Here is a 23502-nt window from a genome sequence, read left to right on the forward strand (position 1 = left end):
CACAGATAGAAGGATAGAAACCGTAGGAGGGCAGTTTGGAAATTAAAGATTTATGCCAGACTCGATCGAAAGCCTTTGAGATGTCAAGTGCAATGGCAAAGCTTTCGCCAAAGTCCCGAAAGGAGGATGACCAGGAGTCTGAAAGGTAGGTGAGAAGATCGCCAGTGGAGCGTCCCTGACGGAACCCATACTGACGATCAGAAAGAAGGTTGTGATAGGAAAGATGCCTTAAAATTTTTCTATTAAGAATTGACTCGAAAACTTTTGAAATACAGGACGTTAACCCGCGGCGTCCCGTTGACATTCTTTAACTTCCACACGTTTTGTCACTGCCAATCCCGTCGACGTACATAAACGCGAAAAAATTGCAAGGTCCCTAATTTGCACAATTTTTAATTTTCGCGAATCATTTTTGGTACTTATACACGTGACACCTTCCTCAACAAGATGCCAGGCAGGGACAAAGCCTTACCCGGCATGACCTCCTCCTCCCCCCTGCATGCCATTGTCTCAGCAATTCACCTGTTATCAGCGACCTGGCCAGTATAGCCATGTCATGCCACGGTACGAAATTCAGGGCCAGAGTGATTCCCCAATCAATGACAATATGGAGGACAAACTTTACATAGCATTAGAGGAAGAAACAGTTAGAAATGATGATCAGGTAATGTGGCAAAAAAAGGTCAGGTATTAGTGAGTGAAACAATGCTTATAATGCCTATATTACTGCTTGAAAACCAATATACTCTTGAACTACATATAAATTCGTACCAAGTAAATAAACAAATACCGTTTATGAGTGGTGTGAGATAGTTATCCTCCCATAGAACTCGTTTTCTTTGGTGCCAGCCTGATAGAAAACCAAGTAAGGTAAGGAGGTACCCCTACCTGTAATGAGTATTTTAAACCTCAGGTGAGCGACTTCTCTATGAATTTTCGATGTTTCTCACCAAAAGCGAAGGTTTGAGCCAAAAAAAAATTTTTCCTAAAATGGTCGGGATTGGGGGGAGTCAGTGATGGAAAAGTGGTCGGGATGCGGCGGGTTAAAGCAATTGGATGATAGTTGGAGGGTTGGGAGTGGTCATCCTTCTTTGGGACTGGCTGAATGAGAGCAAACTTCCAGCAAGAAGGAAAGGTACAAGTTGACAGACAAAGGCGAAAGAGTTTGCCTAGGCAGGGTGTAAGCACAGAAGCACAGTTCTTGAGAACAACAGGAGGGACCCCATCAGGCCCATATGCCTTGTTAGTACTGAGGCCAGTGATGGCAGAAAATACATCAACTGAAGAAATTTTAATGTCAACCATGAGGAAGTCAGAGGGGGGAAGTGATGGAGGAACAGCACCGGAATCGTCTAAGGTGGAATTGGAGGAGAAAGTCTGTGCGAAGAGATCTGCTTTATCAGTAGAAGAAATAGCTACAGAACCATCAGAGTAGAAAAGAGGAGGGAAGGATGATGAAGTAAAGTTGTTAGAAAGATTTTTGGCAAGGTGCCAGAAGGAGCGCGAAGAATTCGAGTTGGAGAGTTGAGAGCATTTAGTATGGATGAAATTATTTTTAGTAGAGCGAAGAACAGACTTAGCACGATTCCGGGCAGAAACGTAAAGATGATGTGATTCAGGGGGTGGGTTGGCTCCGGTACCTTTTGTAGGCCCTCTCCTTGTTGCGGACAGCATTAGAACAAGCGTGATTAAACCAAGGCTTTCTTGCGTTAGTCAAAGGATATGAGAAAGGAATGTATGCTTCCATGCCCGAGAGAATAACCTCCGTAATGCGCAAGGCACACTCAGATGGCTCACGGCCATGGAAGCAATAATCATTCCAGGGAAAATCAAAGAAGTACTGCCTGAGGGCCTCCCAGTCCGCGGCTCCAAAATGCCACAGACGACGTTTCCCTGAAGGGTCCACAGGCCGTACTGGAGTGATAGGACAGGTTAAGGTAATAAGGTTGTGATCGGAGGAGCCCAACGGAGAGAAAAGATTAACAGAGTAAGCAGAAGGATTAGTTGTGAGAAAGAGGTCAAGTATGTTGGGGCTTTCTCCAAGGCGGTCAGGGATACGGGTAGGGTGCTGTAGAAGCTGCTCTAGGTCATTAAGGATAGAAAAGATGTAGGCTTGTTCACCAGGTGGATCCGTGAAAGGAGAGGAGAGCCAAAGGTGCTGGTGAACATTGAAATCTTCAGGAATGGAGATTTCAGAGAAAGGAGAAATGGATAGAATGTGTTCCATCGTAGAAGTAAGATAGTCAAAGAATTTTTGATAGTCAGTAGAATTAGGGGATAAGTAAACAGCACAGATATATTTAGTCAGAGAATGACAGGAAAGCCGAAGCCAGAGTGTGGAGAATTCAGAAGAATCAAGTTCAGGAACAGGAGAGTAAGATAAGTCGTTGCGTATGTATACACAACAGCCACCTTTGGCTTTGAAATGAGTATAGAGAAAGTAGGAGGATACAGAAAAGGGTTTGCTGTCAGTTGCCTCAGACAGCTGAGTCTCCGTTAGAAAAAGAAGGTGAGGTTTAGAGGAGGAGAGGTGGTGCTCAACAGAGCGAAAGTTAGAGGAAAGGCCACGAATGTTGCAGAAATGAAGAAGAAGAGAGTCAGACAGTGGTTCCAGGCACCTCGAGTCGTCACCGGGAGAGGGGCGGACAGTGGGGGCATTTATGGTCCCCCCCCCTGGGGACTCCGAGGCTTGATTAAAAGACGCCATTTTTGTTGAATTTAGAATAGGAAGTGTAGTGTGTACTGTGCATGTAGTTTGGTGTAGATAGTTAGAGAAATTTGTATTGGAGAGCATGCTAGCCTACTCTCTGTGTAACTGAGACACTGAAAAAGTTCAGTAAAGGGGGATGGTCAGGAACTAGTCCCGAGGGCTGATGAAACGGGAGCTCCAGCACTCCCTGTCATCAGCTTTCCATCCACCTCGGGAGTACTGCCCTGCTCGACTGGTGCTACAGTCTACTCCTGTACGCTCTATCCCTTCCTTTGACTCACTCACCAAAACCACATCATCGGCATACATCATGTCCCAAGGTGTCCCCATTCTTACATCCTCTGTCAACACGTCGAATACGATGTTGAAAAGGAAGGGACCCAGCGTAGAGCCCTGATGCAGCCCCACCTCCACTCCAAAACTGTCCGTCATGCCTGCTCCACTCCTCACTTGAGTCTTAACATTCCTGTACATTTCCCTTACCAGTCTTACATATTTTTCCGGTACTTTTTTCTTTCTCAAACATCTCCACAACTCCTGTCGCAGTATTCTATCATAGGCCTTCTCTAGATCTATAAATACCATATGTAGTTCTTTCTGTTTTTCTCTATACTTTTCTGTCATTTGTCTCAATATGAATAGTTGGTTCGTTGTTCCTCTTCCCGGCATAAAACCATACTGACCTCTGGCCACCTCCACCTCCAGCCTCAGTCTCTCATCCAGCATCCTTTCCCAAACCTTCATTGTGTGTGATAGCAGTTTAATTCCACGATAATTCCCACACTCTTGTACATCTCCTTTCTCCTTGAAGATGTGTACCAACACACTCTCCCTCCACTCATCTGGTATCTCTTCCTGCTCCTCTATCTTGCACATTAAATTCCACAACAAATCAACTCCCTCTTCTCCCAGGGCCTCCACCGGGATCTCATCTGGTCCAGTTGCCTTGTTTTTCATTCTTTTAAGTGCTCTCACCACTTCTGCTCTCTCTACACATCTCGTAAGACATAGGTATGGTATTCCATCAAGCTGATGATCCCGTGGGTTCTCCTCATTTAGTAGGCCCTCAAAGTACTCCTTCCATCTCTCTAGTACCTTCATCTCATCGATTAGCACCACACCATTTACATCCTTCATCTGCTTCACATGATTTACATCCTTTGTAGACTTGCTCCTAATCCTTGCTATCCTGTATATTCTCTTCTCTCCCTCAGGTGTTTCCAGCTCATACATATCACGACAAGCCTCAGCCTTAACCACTGCCACTGCTTTCCGTGCTAACTTCTTTGCACTTCTATACACCATCTTGTCCTCCCACGATCTGCTTTGCTCCCACTGCTTCTTTGTTTCCTTTTTCCTTTTTAGTGCATTCTTAACGTCTCCTCTCCACCACCATTCTTCTCTAGTTGTACGTCGCTTTCCGGATGTTTCTCCAAGTACTTCTCTGGCCACTCCTTTCACGGTCTCTGCATTCTCCTTCCATCAGTCTTGAACTTCCTCTGTAGTTTCGTTCACCCTATCTAGTACCTTAGTCTTGAACTCTTGTCTCTTCGCTTCCTCCTTCAGAGCCATCCATCGAATCCTCTTCTCATACCTCCTCCTTCCTTTTCTTAGTCTTTTTAGCCACACATCCATCATTAGCAGCCGGTGTTGTGATGCTACGTGATCACCTGGGATAACTTTACACCTTCCGAAATTAATCTATTCAAATATTTCCTGTCCTGCAATGTAATTTAACTTGGCCATGTTTAGACTATCAAGACCTACCCAAACCTAACTTAAATGAATTCGATTTATTTAAACCATCTCAGATCTAACCTAACCTAACTTAATCTATCCTGTCCTACTCACCTCTAATGTTAAACTTATGTGGCCTATATTAACCTATCCAAACCTTCCATAACCTAACCTAACCTAGCCTAATCTAATTAATGTACACAAATCTTCCTTTACAATCTAACGTTACCTAATCTCCCCAAGTTTATCCTGATCTAACCTAACAAATCTTCCTAAAGTTATCCATGGCTAACCGAACTAAACCTATCGTATCCTTTCTTTATGTGACCAGAAATTCGCTTGTATTGACTACGTGTATGTTTGCAGGCTGTTGGATGATCTGTAATGAGTTTGTGGAGCTGTGTTAGCCTCTCTCTCTCTCTCTCTCTCTCTCTCTCTCTCTCTCTCTCTCTCTCTCTCTCTCTCTCTCTCTCAGATCCTCTACCGTTATGGAGCTACAGTTACCGGTGACATAATACTTTACGGATAAAAATGGTCCGGCTCATAATTCACCATAATGTCATCAATAAATGCAGCTCCGTAACTGCTGTAAACTGAACCTACATTGATACGGCATTTATTACTCAAAATTACTTGTATAATCGCCTGAAGTTTCTCACGGAGTCACAGCGACCTCCTGTTTACCTACAGATCCATCCATCTATGTTTTTATTCTTTCAGACATGCGGCCGTCCCTCTCTGCTCCGATACGCAACCTGACAGTAGTGGCTGGTCGCAACGCCAAGCTGACTTGTGTAGTGGATAACATACGCTCACACCAGGTCAGTCAGTTATTATCTCGCCTAGAACTGAAATAGGGACTTAGACTGAAATCTGACTGTTGTATGTCTTAGGATATGGGAATGTTTGAGTGCTTTCCTTATCAGCTCCTCCGTCACGTTGAAGGTTGCATTTTATTATTATATTCTGGCTATCAATTAGGGTTTTGACTTAACGATTCTTCCTAATTCTGTTGGTGAAATGATTAACCCGCGTACTCGTGCATGTTTTTTTTCCATTTTACTCCTTCTATATCCTGACGATTTGTTGGTAGACTTTTTCGAACTGGACCTAATAAATCCATTCAAAAGGAGAGGCCATAATTAACTGGAATAAAGCTGTCTGGTATCTGCAGTAATAATATAAATAGGACGTCACCCTGGTTTTTCAAGAGACTAATAAAGTCCCAACCCTTCCATTTCAAAAAGTTGCCCCCTGAGCTGACTAAGATCATCTAGTCTCACCATCATCATCATCATCATCATCACCATCCCGCCTCTTTTTCTTACCCACAGGTGCGGTAAGCTTGGGTTCAGAAAACAAGAAAAAACACAAACACGGCAGAGCAAAAAAGTAATCAGTAGCATACCAAATGATAACGGGCCACACACTCATGGACGCAACATTCAAACCCCCAGAATCCTCAGACAACTTCTATAACACTATATATATATATATATATATATATATATATATAATATATATATATATATATATATATATATATATATATAAACACACCAGCTCAAGAGCACAATATCATTACAAGAGCACATTAATACCGTGTTACAGTTCACCGAAAATTTACCTTAACACTGCACTTCATATAGCAATAAATTCAACCACCAGAACACCATCCGACATACACCACGAAATCCCGTAATGTCGTCAGCTTTGGAGGCTTTGTTGCACTTGTTCCTAAATGATGTACTTGGCGCAGTAGAGTTTATGATTCTTGTTGTTTGCTGTGTGTGTGTGTGTGTGTGTGTGTGTGTGTGTGTGTGTGTGTGTGTGTGTGTGTGTGTGTTTATCAACATGCTGGTGGTGGCATTAGTAGTAGTAGTTCCTGATGTTGTCCCAGGTTCATCTGAAAAGTTAACCCAGTGGACTGCAGACTGAAGTTGCCCTCATACCACTGTCTAACATGCTTCTTTCTAGGGATGGGAAGGGAATTTACTTCTTTATATCAGGACATTGGAGCTGGATGGTTGTATCGGTGCCACCCCATGAAGGCGTCCCTCTCCAACACCAATACCAACATAGACTACCAAAAGAATATGAAAGTAGTTATGTACAACTATATACACAAATAAACTGTTAAAGAAGAAGTGCTAGGGAGCCTTCAAGATCAGCGAGAATACGACAAGAATGTTCCCGTGCCAACGAGAACCGGGCCATTTGACTTGGCGAATTTCGTAGTGTCTCCTCTTTAACAAGTTATGTTCCATCTTACACCTTACTTTTGTATCTTGCCTCAGTAACGTCAAACAGGACGGTGAGAGTATAATGTGTGAAATAAATAGCCGAGGAAAACAAAAACACGAAGTCTCCTGTGCCAATAAGAATACTGCCAGTCACCCAGTGGATATTCTGGCTTCTCTGTGTTTTATTCTTACTAATTAGTGTAGAGGAGAATTATCGAAATGGAGAGGTTAGGTGCAGATTTCATTAACCCTTTTTAACTGGTACTGGAGAGGGACACCTTCACGTAGTGGTACCGATATAAATGAGTGGAAAACTCCCAACGTCCTCTCTGTCCACCAAAACGTGGATTGTGAACAGCAGGAAAAGAGCAAGTTCAATTTACAGTCCACCAGGTTGACGTCCAGATTATCTTTCACCAGCGACGATGACGACAACCTTTTTCACCACGAGGATGCTCTCATAAGCTAAATTCCATATGGCCACCACTGTCTGGAGCTAGAGTGTTGATGTTCAATTCCGTTCTTAAGCTAAATAAATGAGTGTGGCACCAACAATGATAAATAAAAAAAATCACCCGAATAAAGAGGTTAAGCCCTTGAATTTATTTACGTCATTTATTAGTAAGTTGCTGCTACTTCCCTACGGCTCTGATCAGTTTGGGGGAGACTTCGCGAGCCAGAGGAATGCAACAATAGCCTTTAATCCATTCATTCAGTAGAAGCCTAATTTAAATCGACGAATAAAATTATCCATAGTAACCTTCTAAACCCCTTCAATACAGTGATGCATTTTAAAGTTTATATTCTCTAAGTTCAGACGAATATCTTTAGTTTAGGAAAGATCTCACGAACTGAACGAATTAGTGAAGGGTGAATCCAGTTCCTCTTGATCGAAAAGTCTCTTCTCAGCTAAATAAAATTGTCACTAAACAGCAAGAAAAATATCAAAACGACGTTCTTAAAATGGATGGGACATTTTTCCCATGCAAAAAACAAATGCATTTATTGTTATAATAATAACAACAGCCGCAAAACCATAATCATCATCATCATCATCATAACGTTAGCTATTTATTTATTGTGTAGCCGCAATAAGGAAGCTTCGCCATAATTTTTTATGGTTTTCATTGTCTACGTAGTTATGTAAATGAAATTTTGGCATCATAAACTGTGACATTTAAAAGTAGTTCAAGGTCATTCATATTTGGAACATGTACTTATATTAACCCAAGGAAGCTTCTTGTGTAATATCAACAAGATTTGAAGACAAAACTGTGGAAGAAATAAATGAAGCACAGGTACATTTTACAGTTGTGTCAATAACCTGCTAACTGTAAGCTTTAATGTAACCATATTCCGTTCAAGTAATGAGAGGGACCACATCTATATTTCTATAAAGTTACGGCTTTGCAGGTTTTGTGGTTTTCTCCAAAACCTGCCACAAAGAAAACGCTGAGCAGATTTGAATTCAGTACTTTCCACTAGGGTAAATGACAAAAGATTCAGCCAAAATTCTCAGCAAACTTTTTAATCACAGGATTTTCAACTAAATAGCTGTATCTGAATTAGTGTCTGAGATACTTCAACTTCAAATATGCAGTTTTTGCACCAAAAAATGAATATATGACCGAAAATAGGTGAAGTTAATTTATATTTGGCACAAGTACTTGGGTTACCGTAGGGTACCTTCCTGTGCAATATCATCAAAATCTAAGAAAAAAAATGCAAAGAAAAATAACTAAAACTCTGTAACTGTCCTGCAGCCAGTCACTAGTTCCCCACCTACTGCTTCTTAAAATGACCCCTACCCCATTGAAGAGATATGGATTTTTTTCTTAGCAAAGACCCATACCAGGACACATAACCTGGGCCACTCAGATTCCTTGTGCAGGTCGTATTGAAACCTCTAGTAGATACGAACAACTTATCTCGTTCACAATACTGATATGACTCTGACATGCCCATCCACTGCGCGTGGAGGATTTGGATTTTTTTTCAATCAGCAATGGCCCATGCCAGGACACATGAACTGGGCCCTTCAGATTCCTCGTGCGGTCTCCAGTTCTCCTGGAATTGTTGCGAATCTCTGAGATGGGAAGAATACTATCACCAGGGAAGGCAATAGTCTCCACCTACAAAACAAGAGGAGACTAATAATAATACCAGAACAATAAGCTTCGCCATATATATGGCGAAGCTTAATAATAAAAAGTAACAGTAGTAGTAGTTGTAGTACTAGTACTAGTAGTAGTAGTAATATTAGTAGTAACAGTAGTAGTAATAGTAGTAGCAATAGCGGCAGCAGCAGTAGCAATCATCGTCGTCGCCGTCATTTTTAACAATGGCGAAGCCGACAGGTCTGTAAGTGGTACACTTCTTTTTTTTTTTTCCTTCAACTAAAGTTCGAGTATCTGCTATTAGAGTTCTCTGAGAGATTTTCTTATGAAATACAAGGTTTCCCAGCTTAAGATTTTAGTATGGTATGTAGGAGCACTGCTGGGCCTTGATAGCAGGCTGTGAAGTCTATGCCCAGAGTCGGACACATAAAAAAAAAAAAAAAAAGTGATTTAACATGTCAGTTGTTGCGTCAGCTGACTCATCAGCTAACTACTAGGTAATTTTCAGTTTCGGCTATCAGGAGGTATTTTAGCGGCCTTTGTTATGTAATACATAGTTGCTCAACTTAAAAATTTGAATTGATATATGTCTACTGCTGCATGGCTAGTAATTTTGCCGCTGGTCTGTGAAGATAGTCTCTTCTTGTTGCTATTCAAAATAAATTTCTAAGAATGAGGCATTACGAATTCTCCTCGATTCTGCTGACGTCTTAAATTATGCTTATTTTTGTTACAAATAGACTTTTTTAGTCAGTTTAGAGAAGACTTCTCGAAGTAGGAGGGTTAAAATTAATATAGTTCCATTACTCCTTTCAGTACGAGAGGTCTGACCATTTATCCGACATCCTATCTTTTATGTTCCCTAAAGAATTGTAGGGGACAGAGGCTAGGCTACTTAGTCCTGACACTTAGGAGGAGGGTCATTGGTCGCTCTCCTGCGTGTCATTATGTAAGCAAAACCTCATTATTATCTCGGTTTTAAACCCTTGAGGCTTAGCCTATTAAGCCAACAGGTGTGCGTTTCGTACCTGGAGTAGTAGAAATCATTTAGTCACTCACTATAAAATTACATGAAGGTACCTCTACACCCCGTGAGTGGATGGTGGGCACTCCCACCTACCACAAAAGGTCTGTCCAAAGTTGAATGAAATCGTCAGGCACCAACAGAAAAAAAAAAAAATCGTAGTAATGCAGGGAATAAACTTAAGACTTCCACCAGGTTGCTTGGACTCATCCCAGCTGGCGGGGCAGAGCTGTACTGACGGTGAACGGGTCAGTGGTCACCAAGAACCCTCGTGTGTCTCTTCTTCGTGAGCATGATGGTGAATTTTGGTCCCTCGTCATCACCAACGTCACCCGAAGCGACCAAGGCAGCTATGTCTGTGAAATCAACACCGTCCCGCCGGAGAAACTTCACTTCTATATCTCGGTGGAGGGTGAGTACGGTGGTGTAGTGTGGCGCGGTGTGGTGTGGTGTGGTGTGGTGTGTGTTGGTGATTAAATTTCGACACCTACATGATGGGTGAGTTTTGTGGTGTGGTAGGGCTAGAAGTGTGGTGTGGTGTTCTGTAATGTGGTGTGGTTGGGTTAAATGTGTGGTGTGGTGTTGTGTGGCGTGGTGTTGTATGGTGGTTTGATGTTGGTGTTCCGTGGTGTGTTGTTGTGGTATTGTGTTCTTGTGGTGTGTTACAGTGGACTGGCAGGGTAAGATGTGTTGAGAAATGCGTGGTATAGTGTTGGTGTGGGTTGGGTAAAGTGTAGACTGCTGTGGTTTGATTTGGTAGGGTGGTGGAGTTGTGTGGTGTATTGTGTGGTGTGGTGTGACAGGCTCTGGTTTGCTAGTTTGGTTAGAGATTATTGTAGTGTTTGGAGAGTGTAGAGTGGTGTGTTTGCTAGTGTGGGTGTGTTGATGTGGCAGAACTTGGTGTGCAGAAGTGTGATAGGGTGTAGTACACTGTTGCGGTGAAATATTGGTGTAGGGTAGCGAGAGTGTACAGTAGTGTGTTGGTCGTGTTGTGTTTGTGTAATGTATTGGTGGTATGGTGTTGATATGTTGGTGTGGTGGTGGTATAATGGTGTGGTAGTATGGTATGTTGCTGGCACAGTGCTGGTGGACTGTGTGGTGTGGTGATGTGGTGGTGACGTGGGTGAGGTAGGATGTGGTTGTAGTTCTGTTATAATGTAATATACAGCCGTATTTTAGGTGACATACGGGGTTACATATCACCCCATCTTTTACGATTAATTTGGCATTTTACACGAACATTTCCGTGGAAGCTGTTTATTTCGTTTTAATATTGCCATGATCTGGTCACTAGCATTAAGGAAGTTATTGAGAACTGATGTGCAAACCTACCCACTGAAACGTCTTTAAAAACTTGCATATTCTTCAGTTATGTATAATATTCCTTGTGCTGTATATAGGAAAGTCTACTCATACTGCCACCGAATATTTCCCAGTCAACTTAGAGTAACTGTTAGTGGTAGAATACGATAAACAGAACTTTCAATGACAAGAGTTGACTTATTTAGAGTTACTTTTCCTGTGAACTGGTTAGGCTGCTATTCAGATACGGACCATAAGGTCATGTAAGGGATTATACAAAAATCTAAGTTCCTCATCTCATTCTACCCTCAATGCCTTTGAGATTTCGTAACTTCTTTGTCTCAGCGATTAATTCCACACATTACACCTCCTTCTTCTGTTGTATGTTGTTGCCGAAAACTATGTCGATATTAAATGCTAATATTAGAACGTATTATGCGAAATAATAACTAAGGAAGACGTATTGTACTTAAATTCCCTCCTATTCTCATTAGAACAAGACAAATTTCTTGTAAGTCAGTTGGCATAAATCCAAGTCGCGTTTTTACAACAGACAGGTTGGTAGGAACAGAAGAGGCTTGGTCGAAAGGCGCATAGGTAAATTAGGAAACAGTCATAGGAACAAATGTATAGCCTTCCCTCTTCTTCACAGTACCGCCTCGCATAGTAAGGCCGCCTCGGGACCACACGGTGAGGGAGGGCGAGGACGTGAAGCTGAGGTGTGAGGCGAAGGGAGATCCCGAACCCTCCATCACGTGGCGACGGGAAGACAGTGCACCCTTCAGGCTCAACGATACCCACGGTCAGACGGACTGAGAGCATCACTTCACCACCATATCATGATCATGACCTCAACATTTTATAATCACTGCCATAACTATCACCACCACATCATCTCATGACCAAACCAATAACAGGCGCATCATTCCATCGCCACTATTGCAACTCATCAAAAACATGTTGAATCAGCTGTGATGGAAAGCTAACCAGTGTAAGAAGTGTGATTCTTTATGGACACTCGTTAAAAAAAAAATAATGTGGTGGTAATGATGATGACTCTGTGGGAGGTCACATGTTGATGATGGTGGTGACTACTTATTGCAGTACAAGTGATGATGGTGATTCCTGGATGCAGAATATAATGATTATAATAAGGATGACGACGACAACGATGATAATGATGATGATGATCCCCACAGTGGTTGCGGCTGCTGGTACCCTTCTGCACTTGAGATCGGTGAACAGAGAAGACAGTGGTGCCTTCTTGTGTGTGGCGTCTAATAAAGTGCCCCCGACAGTGTCTGTCAGGGCAGAAATCTCTGTACTATGTAAGTGACCATGTTCCTTGTATTGATCTTAAGTGCCTCCTCTGAAAGGTGTCATTGTAAATCCGTGAGAAACTTAGAAGGCTGTTGTTTGGCCAGTTGTGAGTAATGAATGCTGTACCAGCATAAACCGATTCTCAGTCGTTACGAAGCTACAGTTATATACGACTTTCTGGGCGAAAATGACCTCCCTCATAATTCAGCCACAAAGCCATCAACATATATATATATATATATATATATATATATATATATATATATATATATATATATATATATATATATATATATATATATATATAACGATAGGGAAGTAGACGTTATTTAAGCATTACAGTATTAAATAATATTTAGACTAGGAATAATCAGAAGTTTCTCTCATATATTGGGACACACTCAAAGAAAGTGTTGACGCCACATCTCAGTGCCAAACCCCTGATTGGGGGTAAATCGAAGCCATGGTTTCTACCCAACGAAGACTTGCTACCCAATGTTCAAGTGGAAGTTGGAAGCTTCATTACGCTAGAGGAGGAACATTTCGTAATGATGGTATTGTGAGTAACTCTGGAGACTTCGTAATAACACTTCCAAAACGATTTTTTTATATTCAGAACATGACACTTCAGTATCGTCTTGTATGTTTTTTGTGCAAACTTTGACGTTACTAAAGCGATAAAAAAATTTGGCAAAAAATCTTAAGTTGTAATAGGCAAAGTAAACCGTTTAGGAAGATATGGTACGAAGCTTCCTGTCACATGAAATACTTACCTTATATTCTTACAGTCTAGAATGGCCTCTAGCTACCAGCAACAGATTTGTTCAACGTAAAACTTTGGCTACGTCTCCTTTCGGCCAGGGGGAGGGCGAGAGGATGAGTAAATACGTTGGTACATGGATCTACCTGTGTTGTTACTTACATATGGAACTGATCATACGCCTACAAATGTGTTGTAAACCATCCTCCAAGAAACTAAACTGTAGTATTTTAAAAATGTGGCAACTTGTAACACCTTCCGCAGTATTATTCCAGACAACCTCTCTCAATGCACTCCTCCCCCACTTGACACAAACAACAATGCAACAAACTTAGATGCAGAGTAGAAGAACATTTAGACAGCTTCAAGGCACAGCAAAAGAAACCCTTGTCTTCTCCTCTCGCTGCCATAAAGACTGGTTTGATGAATGTGCTGAGTGCATACGTGACCGTCTTGCAAAGAAGATTATAGCATATAGCAATTAGTTGGCTCATCCTAGCTTCTTAACCCTAAATACTGAATTCCAGAATCTCGAAGTGAAACCCAGAGAAAACTGTTTGACATGGAGAACAAATGACATATTGAGCAAGCAAAAGAACTGTTAAGGGTTGGCTGATGTTAATGACCAACAAATTCATAAAAAACATTTATGGGCCAGGTAAACACAACATAGCCCCTATTCGATCAGCTGAAGGAGAGCTCCTGAAATAGATGCAAGCAATTCTAGAAAGATTGGTGAAACACTTCAATATCTTACTGAATCGACGAAACCTGGTGGAACACAATATCTTCGATAACGTTCTAAATGCTCCTCAAGCGACATGTCTCGATGTCCCACCTAAACTTGAAGAAACTCTTCAGGTCATCTGATATCTAAAAAAGTAACACAAGCCCTGGTTCTGATGGCATATCATCTGAACTAAGAAGGTGGCCAGTTACTCCACCAGTTCCTCAATGATTTCATACTGACTATCTGGAATCAAGAACGAAATCCATGTGAATGGCCTACTTCTAATATTGTAGCCATCTACAAGAAGAAAACAATAGAATCAATCAAATTGTGACAAAAGCAGATGTATCTCCTTTCTTGTGAATGCTAGCAAAGTACAATACCAGCCAAGATAATGTCAACCATTCTGACAAAACACCTGACTGAGCCAACACTTCATGAAATACAATGTGGAAATCGGAAGGAATGAAGCACCTGTGATATGATCTTTGTTGCCCGACAGATACAAGAGAAATGCCACAAGCACAACCGTGACATATATTGCATTCATCGATCTTGCAAAAGCATATGATATTGTCAATAGAGAAATTTTATGGAATACTCTCTCAAAATTTGGAGTTTCAAAAAACTTTCTTACCATCCTAAAGAGCCTGCATGACAACATAAATGTCCATGTGTCCGTGGGTGGTAGCAAATCCAAGCCTTTCAGTGTGGAAGTGGGAGTAAAGCAAAGATATGTCCTGGCTTCTGCCACTTTCGGGATCCATCACGTTGCAGTCACCTTCTTAAATCACCAGCAAATAAACTGTAATAATGAAATGATAATTCAGTCCGATCTAGATGGTAACCCATTTAATCTCAGTAGTCTTAAAGCGCAATCAAAGACTGAAATGGATCATTTCCTAGAGTTACATTACGCTTATGACTGTGCTGTCCTTGTACATACCCCAGAAGCCCTACAGCAGTTTCACCATCGTCCCCAGCATTACCATGCAATGGGGTTCCGAATAAATTTCAAAACAGAAATAATATTTCTGAGATCCAACTCAGCAGTCTCTTGCATTTTTGATAAATGGAGAAAATGTAAAACAGATGGGGAATTTTACCTACTTTGGAAGTGTGCTCACAGATAAACATAATCATGATGTAGAAATCCTTGCATCAATCACCCATGCCTCAGCCTCTTTGGGACGTCTCATAGCTGGAGTCTTTGAAAACACCATCTTGAGAAGCGAGGCGAAGGTATCAGTATATGCGGCTGTATGCCTATCAACCCTCTAATACGATGCTGAATCTTGGACTACTTACCGGCATCACGTCAAACAGCTTGAACAGTTTCATATCCGATTATTACAGCACAACCTAGGACTAACATGAGGGGATGAAGTTCCTCATTCACAAATTCTCCAGCGAGTGAAGTCAACCATCATAGAAACCATACTAAAAAAAAAAAAAAAAAAAAAAAAAAAAAAAAAAACTTATGGGTCGAACGCATGTTCTGTATGCCTGAGCACCGCCTTCCCCACCAGGTTCTGCATGGCCAAAAAATAGAGATATAAAGATCATATATAAGCAGCGCTGAAGAAATGCAACATTATACCAAAAGATCTTGAAACCAGTGCCTCGGACAGAAAACAATGGTAAGCCCTTTGCAGTAGAGGATCCATTCATCTCACAGAAACTCAAAACCTGGCCAGAGAAGAGCATAGACAGCAGAAGCATAACTAAAACAGAGTTTTCCCATCAAACCCAGACCAGACATGGCGACTGTGTGGCAGAGTTTGCAGATCGGTTTGGTCTGCACAGTCGCACACTTTGGCACCAAAGACAATGAGAAATACATCATCCTTGTGGGTATAGTAGGAGTCGTCTTCTGAAGCAGAATAGCTTTAAGTGTGTGTGTGTCTCTAGGTGTGTATGTTTGTGTTCTGTGTGTGTGTGTGTGTGTGTGTGTGTGTGTGTGTGTGTGTGTGTGTGTGTGTGTGTTAGTGTGTCTGCATGTGAGTGTCTGTGTGTATGAGTATCTGTGTGTGTTTCTATGTGTGTGTGTGTGTGTGTGTGTGTGTGTGTGTGTGTGTGTATGTATGCGTGTGGGTGTGTGTCTGTGTGTGTGTGTATGTGTGCATGTGTGTGTGTGTGTGTCTGTGTGTGCGTGTTTGTTTCGGTGTAGGCCTATATGTGTGTTTCTCTATGTGTGTGTGTGTGTGTGTGTGTGTGTGTGTGTGTGTGTGTGAGAAAGAGAGAGAGAGAGAGTTAAAAAGAGAGAGAACATCCACCGTAATGTGTAACCCTCTTGTCCCACAGTTGCACCTGAGATGATAGAGGGGGGCGGCGTGGTGTGGGCTGAGGAGGGCCAGCGTGCCTGCCTGGAGTGCCGCTACAGGTCCTACCCGCCACCACGCATCACATGGACCAAGGATGGGGCGCTGGTCACCCACCTCGGTAACACTCGGCATCAGTTTCATTTGAGAGGTCACGCGACATAAGGTGTTCTCACGCCAAATCATAAAACGCCAGAAATGATCAAAGTTCAGCAATTCCTCGCAACCTGAACTTTATTCAGTTTTGATGATAGAACGTTCTTTATTTTTCTAGTAAAGGTTTTTCAGTGTAGATTCTGACTGTTATAATATTTTAGCCACAGCTATGGAAATAAATATTGATTAATTATATTTAGATTTTTTTTTTAATTTTCCAGAAAGCTCAATCCGTTTTCTGGCAAAACTAGGTTGCTTAAGCAAAAAAATACATCGATTAGAACGATAATAAGTATCACTGAACAACATGATGTGCTATGCCTTCCGCCAAAAGATCATACGGGTAGGTGTAAAAAGAAAAAATATCCACATTCAATCCAACTCCCAACTTTTCACTCCCTCTCCTCTCAAGTTTTCTTCTGTCTGTCTCTCTGTTGGGCTCCCTGTGTCTGTTTCTTCTTCTCTGTGTCTGTATGTATGTACTGCTCTTCTTATCAGTGAAGATGAATAATTCATTAGCAGAAAAGTAGTTAAAAAATAGTATTATTATTAATCAGAGTATACCATCCATCCATCCATCATCCAATTCTACGTTGCCCCATGAGGAGCGTAGGAGCCCGGGGCTAGGCAGTTGGTCCTGACATTTAAGATGAGAGTGACCAACCTCACTCATCCCTGAGTGGCATTACGTGAGCAACAAACCCCAACCACCCCTTGGATATAAACCTTCACCGGCTCAATCCGATGGGAGTGCAATAATTACCCACTAAACCACCAGGCGCCAAAATATGGTTATATGGTTACCACCCAGCGTAGTAAATAGTTTCCTGGTGTACAGGAAACCATTTGGCTTGTCACTCAGTGTAGAGTCACCCATAGGCAGAAGGAAAAGGAAAGAATGAAGGAATGAAAGACAAGAGGGAGTGTAAAGTCACCCGTAGGCAGAAGGACGAGGAAAGAATGAAGGAAAGAAAGATAGAAGAAGATGGAAGGAAAGAAGGATTGAGTAGAGGACAGGGCAGACACCCGAGAGCAGCACTACATTGAGTGAGTGGATAATCAGAGTAATGATGGAAAAAAAAAATAGTAGTACACTCACCAAACACCAGAGACTAGTATCTGAAGGTCTCACTAGAGATAATTCAAACCCCGTTCTCCATTGTCAGGTCACAGTCGTGAACGAAGGAGGCATAGGTGGAGAGGAAGGAGGCTTAACACTAGTGCCTGATGACATCAGTGCGACAAACAGCTGGCACATAATCCAGAGTGTCGTTGTCAGGGTCATGCTTTGACTCTGACTCCACACCAGCATGTTGATGCCACCCTTGTGTCTGCCTCAGCTCCTCCTGACGGTCAAGGAGATTGTTGAGCCACGTCTGGGCCTCTGACTCAAAGCTGAGGAGATTTCTGAGGTCGTTGCACTTCTGTGGTATCAGAAGGCGCTCAGTGGGGTATTTAGGCATCAGTGCCACGTTGGACAAATCAAATCTCTCCAGTGTATACTGTCACGAATCAATTCGCGACATTTCCTTTTTGTGAGAAGCCACGAACTATTAGTGGAAAACTCACTGTGTATCGCTCAGTTAACCGTTTCTCTCTCCATTTCGGGGTATACTTTTCAAATAATTCGTCACCGTTTTCAAAAAGTGACCGATTTAATGCACGTCACTAAGTGCGCTACTGAGCGATACAATTATTTCTTTATCGTTTGCCTCTGCTTCCCTCAACCGTTAGCCACGCCTTGCGTCCTGCCCATTCAATGTATTTGAATTCAGTCTTGTGTTTGCTGTGGCGGAGAAAGGTTCTGTGCTCAGAAGTGGAGAGGTCAGCTAGCACCCCAAGCTCCACTAGACAGTTAATCCAGTCCTCCCACCTTAGTGGTGATACATAGCATTCATCGACTGGTATTTCTTTTGTGTATTTTGTAGTTTTAAGAGCTTAGTTAAGGTGTTTTTCCTAGGCGTAAGTATTTAGCTTCTGTGTGAGTGAGCGAGTGCGTCTCATTGATTTGATTTGAAATGTAATGTTAAATTTATTTTTGTAATTAATAAATTTAACAGTTCTATTTCTTGAGCTTAATGTAGAGTAAATCTTGTTTCATTTCTCCATAATTAAGCTTATTTCCCATATAGCTCCTAGCTTGCATAAACGTTTTACTATTCATAACTGGTACTTAGACCAGTCTTGTATTAACTTAAAATCCGTTGTGCCAGGAGTTAATGCATCAGCAAGAACCTGATGTTATTATTATTAGTATTAGTTATTTATTGTCAGGGGTGATGTAACTTTCTCCAGAGGCTAACAGTACAGTAATTCAGCAATTGTGAGTAATTAGTCTCTGCTGTGTACTGTTGAGGAAGTTTATAAATTCTCGTTCTCAGAGAATCGTGCTAAGCCAACGTAAAGTAATCGTTGCTTGATGTAGCAAGACAACCATTGTCTCTGCTCTTCAATATTATTGAATATTATTATCAAATTAAATAATATTTAACCATTTATTCCAAAATTACCGTGGATATTATAAAAACCCCGTGACAATTGGCGACCTCGCCAGGATATTAACTCCTAGCTCTAAAGCTATTCACGAGATAGTGCTCACTCATTCATATTTAGGTATTTATCATTAAAGTTTATAGGCACAAGCTTGCTGGTGTTTACCCTTAATTTAGCAAGTGAATTTTGCTTTATCAATCCATAGAGTACTTAACTCTAGTTTATTCTTGGTAACGCCAGACGATTTTATTCGCTCCTGGGAAGTCGCCGTACCCATTGTGTTTATTATTGAGTCTTCCCAGTCATTTACATTTTTGATTTATTCTTTGCCAGTTAACTGGATAAGACTGGTCACCACTAGCTTGTGTCTGTATTCTTTACTGGTGTTTATTAGTATTCGTCGCTAAGCAGTCAGTACTCAGTTTCGGTTTCTTAGTAAATTGAGCTAGCATCATGGCAGCCAGTGCTTATGTACAGGAAGCCAAAGATATTGGTCTCACAGACCCAGAGAAAATACAGAGTTACGTTCTCTCACGGTTCAATTACGAGCAAGAACGTGAGAAAGATGCTCGTGAAGAGCGTAGGATTCAGCGCGAGTACGAGCGAGAGCAGCGCGAATGCGAGCGAGAACAGCGCGAATACGAGCGAGAACAGCGTGAGGAACGTGAAAGAGAGCGTGCTTATGAACAAGAGCAGCGTGAGAAAGAGCGCGAATACGAGCAAAAACAACGCGAGCTCGAGTTAGAAAAAGAGCGAGAACAGCGCGAATACGAGCGTGAACAACGCGAGCGAGAACGAGAACATGAACGTGCCGAACGTGAGGCACGAGAAAAACATGAACTTGAAATGATGAAGCTCAAGCGAGATTCCTTGGCTTCAGACACGTCTGGTGCAGTTGGTCAAAGCTCCACGAGCGTTCCCCTGCACATGTCCTGGCGACCCCACGCATCAAGCTTCCTTCATACAAGGAAAGCGAGCGAATCGAGCCGTACATAGCTCGTTTTGAGGACATGGCAGACTTATATCAACTGGATGAGGCAGCTAAGCGGCTTCAGTTTCTTAGCCTATTTGAGGGCCCTGCCCTCGATATTCTCCACAGAATTCGTGGAGACAATCTCACATATGAGATGATGAAAGCTGCACTCATTAAGGCGTATGGTCTCACAGTAGACGACGCCAAAGTTCAGTTCATGCGAGCTTGTCTCCAAGACAAGGAGACAGCTGTTCAGTTCCTTGATCGTCTCACAGCTTACTTAAATGAGTGGATGGAGAAAGATGAAACTCCTTCCACGCGTGAGGGGATAATTGACCTTATGCTGCGTACACAGCTAGAGAGGTCGTGGCCTGCTGAGCTCATAGCACAGCTTAAGATCTGCCAGGTGAAAGATGCCAGCCAAATGGCAGAGAAGGCTGACGCATTCTTTACTGCATACGGGTATCAAGCTCGTAAGCAAAACACCTGGAGCAGAAAAGATACTGCCAAGTCTGGGAAGCCGTCTCAGACTGAATCCCAGCACCAAGGCCGTTCTCAGAGTAATGGCCAAGGTCCAAAACCGCAGTGGAAGGACCAGGGGCAAAACACTCAGAAACCTGAGTGGAAGAGGTACAACAAGTACCCTAACCAACAGCAGTATCAGCCACGCAATCGACCTTCGGGACAAACTTTTTTACCACCAGCTCAAAAGAGGCAGGAAGCGAATGCAGCCTTCATTCCTCAGCAGCAGCCCGGTGGTCACGTCCCTACCAGTGTGGGTACTTCCCCACAGTTCACTAGTCCCACAGTGACAGTGAACCCCCCTCCACAGATGGCCAATGTTCCATCTTCTCAAGTATATAACCCTCAAGGCACAATGTTTGCCACATCAATTCAGCAGCCTCATGAGTGGCTAGCTGCTTCCTCCACAGGCCCTCCCACAGGTGACAGTACCTTCCTTGTTCAGCCAGGGTTTGTGGAAGGCATTCCTGTGAAGGTCCTGAGAGACAATGGTTCCTCAGGTTGCTCTGTTAAGCAGAGTTTAGTTCGGCCTGAGCAGTATACAGGTCGACAGATCCATGCAAATCTTATTGATGGATCAGTGAGATTGTTCCCTGAGGCATGTATCCAGGTGGCATCTCCATTTTATACTGGTACGACACTTGCAGTTGTCATGCCAGAGCCTCTATTTGACTTAATAGTAGGCAATATTCAAGGAGTCAAGGATAGTTGCTCCGATGGCGCTACTCAGACTTCGGCTGCTGCGGTGACACGAGCCATGACTGAGGCTCCAGACTGTGTCACCCCAGTGATCATTGAATCGCCGCAAGATCTGATGTGTAGTCAATTTGTTGTACAAGAACAACATTCTGACCCGACACTTGCTGCCGTGCGGAACAAACAAAAGGGTCGAGTGATTAAGTATTCACGGGGAGGTCGAGCCAAGTTCCTTCGCAAACAAGGACGGCTCTACCGTGAGTCACGAACACCCGAGGGCGAGGTTCGACTGCAGTTTGTCGTTCCCGCCAAGTACCGCCCAGCAGTGTTACAATGGGGTCATTGTCCAGCCTCAGGAGGTCACCTGGGCAAAAGGAAGACCCAGGGCCGTATCCGAGCTGACTTTTTCTGGCCAGGGATGGGACGAGACATAGACAGTTTTGTCCGTTCCTGCACTGTGTGCCAAAGTATCACCACTAATCAGGGACATGCCCTTCCTGTGCCATTCATAACCACACCTGTAATCTCTGAGTCAGTTGAGAGACAGGGTAGTGGTGAAGTGGGTGCAGACCTGATGTCTCGCCCATTGGCCCCACAGGACACAGTATGTCCAGGGCCTGTACATGCATATTATGTGCCTTAAGTTAAGGGGGAAGTTGAGAGGCGACTTGAGGCTATGGAAGACCCAAGTTTGCATAAGGATTCTCAGCTTTCCAATACTAATATAAGTACTGTAGGTTAAGGGGGAAGTTCGAGAGAGAACTCCGCAGTGGCGACTTGAGGCTATGGAAGACCCAAGTTTGCATAAGGATTCTCAGCTTCCCGGTACTAATAGAAGTACTGTAGGTTAAGGGGGAAGTTCGAGAGAGAACTCCGCAGTGGCGACTTGAGGCTATGGAAGACCCAAGTTTGCACAAGGATTCTCAGCTTCCCGGTACTAATATAAGTATTGTACTGTAGGTTAAGGGGGAAGTGAGAATTCCGCAGAGGTGACTTGAGGCTATGGAAGACCCAAGTTTGCAAGGATTCTCAGCTCTCCGATATTAATATAAGTATTGTAGGTTAAGGCACAGGTTGAGGACCCGTGTGCGGTTTGAGGCTATGGAAGACCCAAGTTTGCACAAGGATTCTCAACTTGCCGACCATAATTGTGTGCTATAATTAATGGCGACCTCGAATGTACGTCGTAGCACTGACTGCTAGGCAGAGAGAGTAATTGTAACTTAATAAGAATTTTGTCTCATTGACACTTTTGATGCTCCACCTCAATTGGTTTTGCAGGTTCAGCAATGGGTGTAGCAGTTTTGCTGTGCGGACCAGCTGATCGTCTGCCGCACGCTGCCGCCTCTTCTCCTCTGCCTTCTTCGTCGTCATATTATTTACTATGTCATTTTACACGTAGGTACAGTTACACTACAACTGTCACACCTACACCGTGTATTACATACACCACGCTACACAACAATTAGTTGTCAGTGTAAATGTAGCGAATTTTCGCTCAGTTTGACCTGAGTACAGGATTTTCACCGTCGTCACGGAGTTTTTCCCTCAAGCTTGCTTCTATTAACGTAAAAGAGGTTTTTTCGCTCACTGACGACTGCGACTTTCTCCTGTAGCAGGATAGCACACACACCACAGTGTGAATCTTGTGTGACTGAGTTAGGATTTATATATATGTATATTGAAATCTTTCTTCTGAAGGAAGAAAGATTTAATTTTCATGGGGCGTAATGTCACGAATCAATTCGCGACATTTCCTTTTTGTGAGAAGCCACGAACTATTAGTGGAAAACTCACTGTGTATCGCTCAGTTAACCGTTTCTCTCTCCATTTCGGGGTATACTTTTCAAATAATTCGTCACCGTTTTCAAAAAGTGACCGATTTAATGCACGTCACTAAGTGCGCTACTGAGCGATACAATTATTTCTTTATCGTTTGCCTCTGCTTCCCTCAACCGTTAGCCACGCCTTGCGTCCTGCCCATTCAATGTATTTGAATTCAGTCTTGTGTTTGCTGTGGCGGAGAAAGGTTCTGTGCTCAGAAGTGGAGAGGTCAGCTAGCACCCCAAGCTCCACTAGACAGTTAATCCAGTCCTCCCACCTTAGTGGTGATACATAGCATTCATCGACTGGTATTTCTTTTGTGTATTTTGTAGTTTTAAGAGCTTAGTTAAGGTGTTTTTCCTAGGCGTAAGTATTTAGCTTCTGTGTGAGTGAGCGAAAAGTGCGTCTCATTGATTTGATTTGAAATGTAATGTTAAATTTATTTTTGTAATTAATAAATTTAACAGTTCTATTTCTTGAGCTTAATGTAGAGTAAATCTTGTTTCATTTCTCCATAATTAAGCTTATTTCCCATATAGCTCCTAGCTTGCATAAACGTTTTACTATTCATAAC

At 42.6% G+C, this 23502-nt stretch overlaps 2 protein-coding genes across 2 annotated transcripts in view; one reads left to right on the plus strand and one right to left on the minus strand.

The window, feature by feature from the left end:
- Positions 1–3156: 3156 nt before the first annotated feature.
- On the minus strand, positions 3157–4015 carry LOC145391001 (uncharacterized). Its single transcript, XM_080265733.1, has 2 exons — positions 3394–4015; positions 3157–3176 (listed from the first exon to the last, which is right to left on the minus strand). Exons 1-2 carry the CDS (start codon positions 4013–4015, stop codon positions 3157–3159), a joined length of 642 nt encoding a protein of 213 aa, XP_080121859.1.
- An 806-nt stretch (positions 4016–4821) lies between these two features.
- The window catches only part of LOC145391002 (limbic system-associated membrane protein-like), a 51514-nt gene continuing 32833 nt past the window's right edge, over positions 4822–23502 (plus strand). The window contains exons 1-7 of the mRNA XM_080265734.1: positions 4822–4849; positions 5168–5268; positions 10027–10243; positions 11786–11935; positions 12333–12461; positions 16248–16372; positions 19064–19072. Coding sequence (XP_080121860.1) covers positions 4822–4849; positions 5168–5268; positions 10027–10243; positions 11786–11935; positions 12333–12461; positions 16248–16372; positions 19064–19072 — 759 coding nt within the window. The remainder of the gene's footprint in view (positions 4850–5167; positions 5269–10026; positions 10244–11785; positions 11936–12332; positions 12462–16247; positions 16373–19063; positions 19073–23502) is intronic.

This window comes from Coenobita brevimanus, chromosome 16 (genome assembly GCF_032717465.1).
Source record: "Coenobita brevimanus isolate Jiangsu-jjx chromosome 16, ASM3271746v2, whole genome shotgun sequence".
NCBI lineage: Eukaryota > Metazoa > Arthropoda > Malacostraca > Decapoda > Coenobitidae > Coenobita > Coenobita brevimanus.

Excerpts from the sequence above, each read along its gene's own strand:
- LOC145391001 (XM_080265733.1), bottom strand. The coding sequence starts at position 4,015 with ATGGTGTATAGAAGTGCAAAGAAGTTAGCACGGAAAGCAGTGGCAGTG. Across the intron at positions 3,177-3,393 it reads GGAGGTGGAGGTGGCCAGAG|GAATGTTAAGACTCAAGTGA; the intron begins GTCAGTATGGTT and ends GGAAATGTACAG.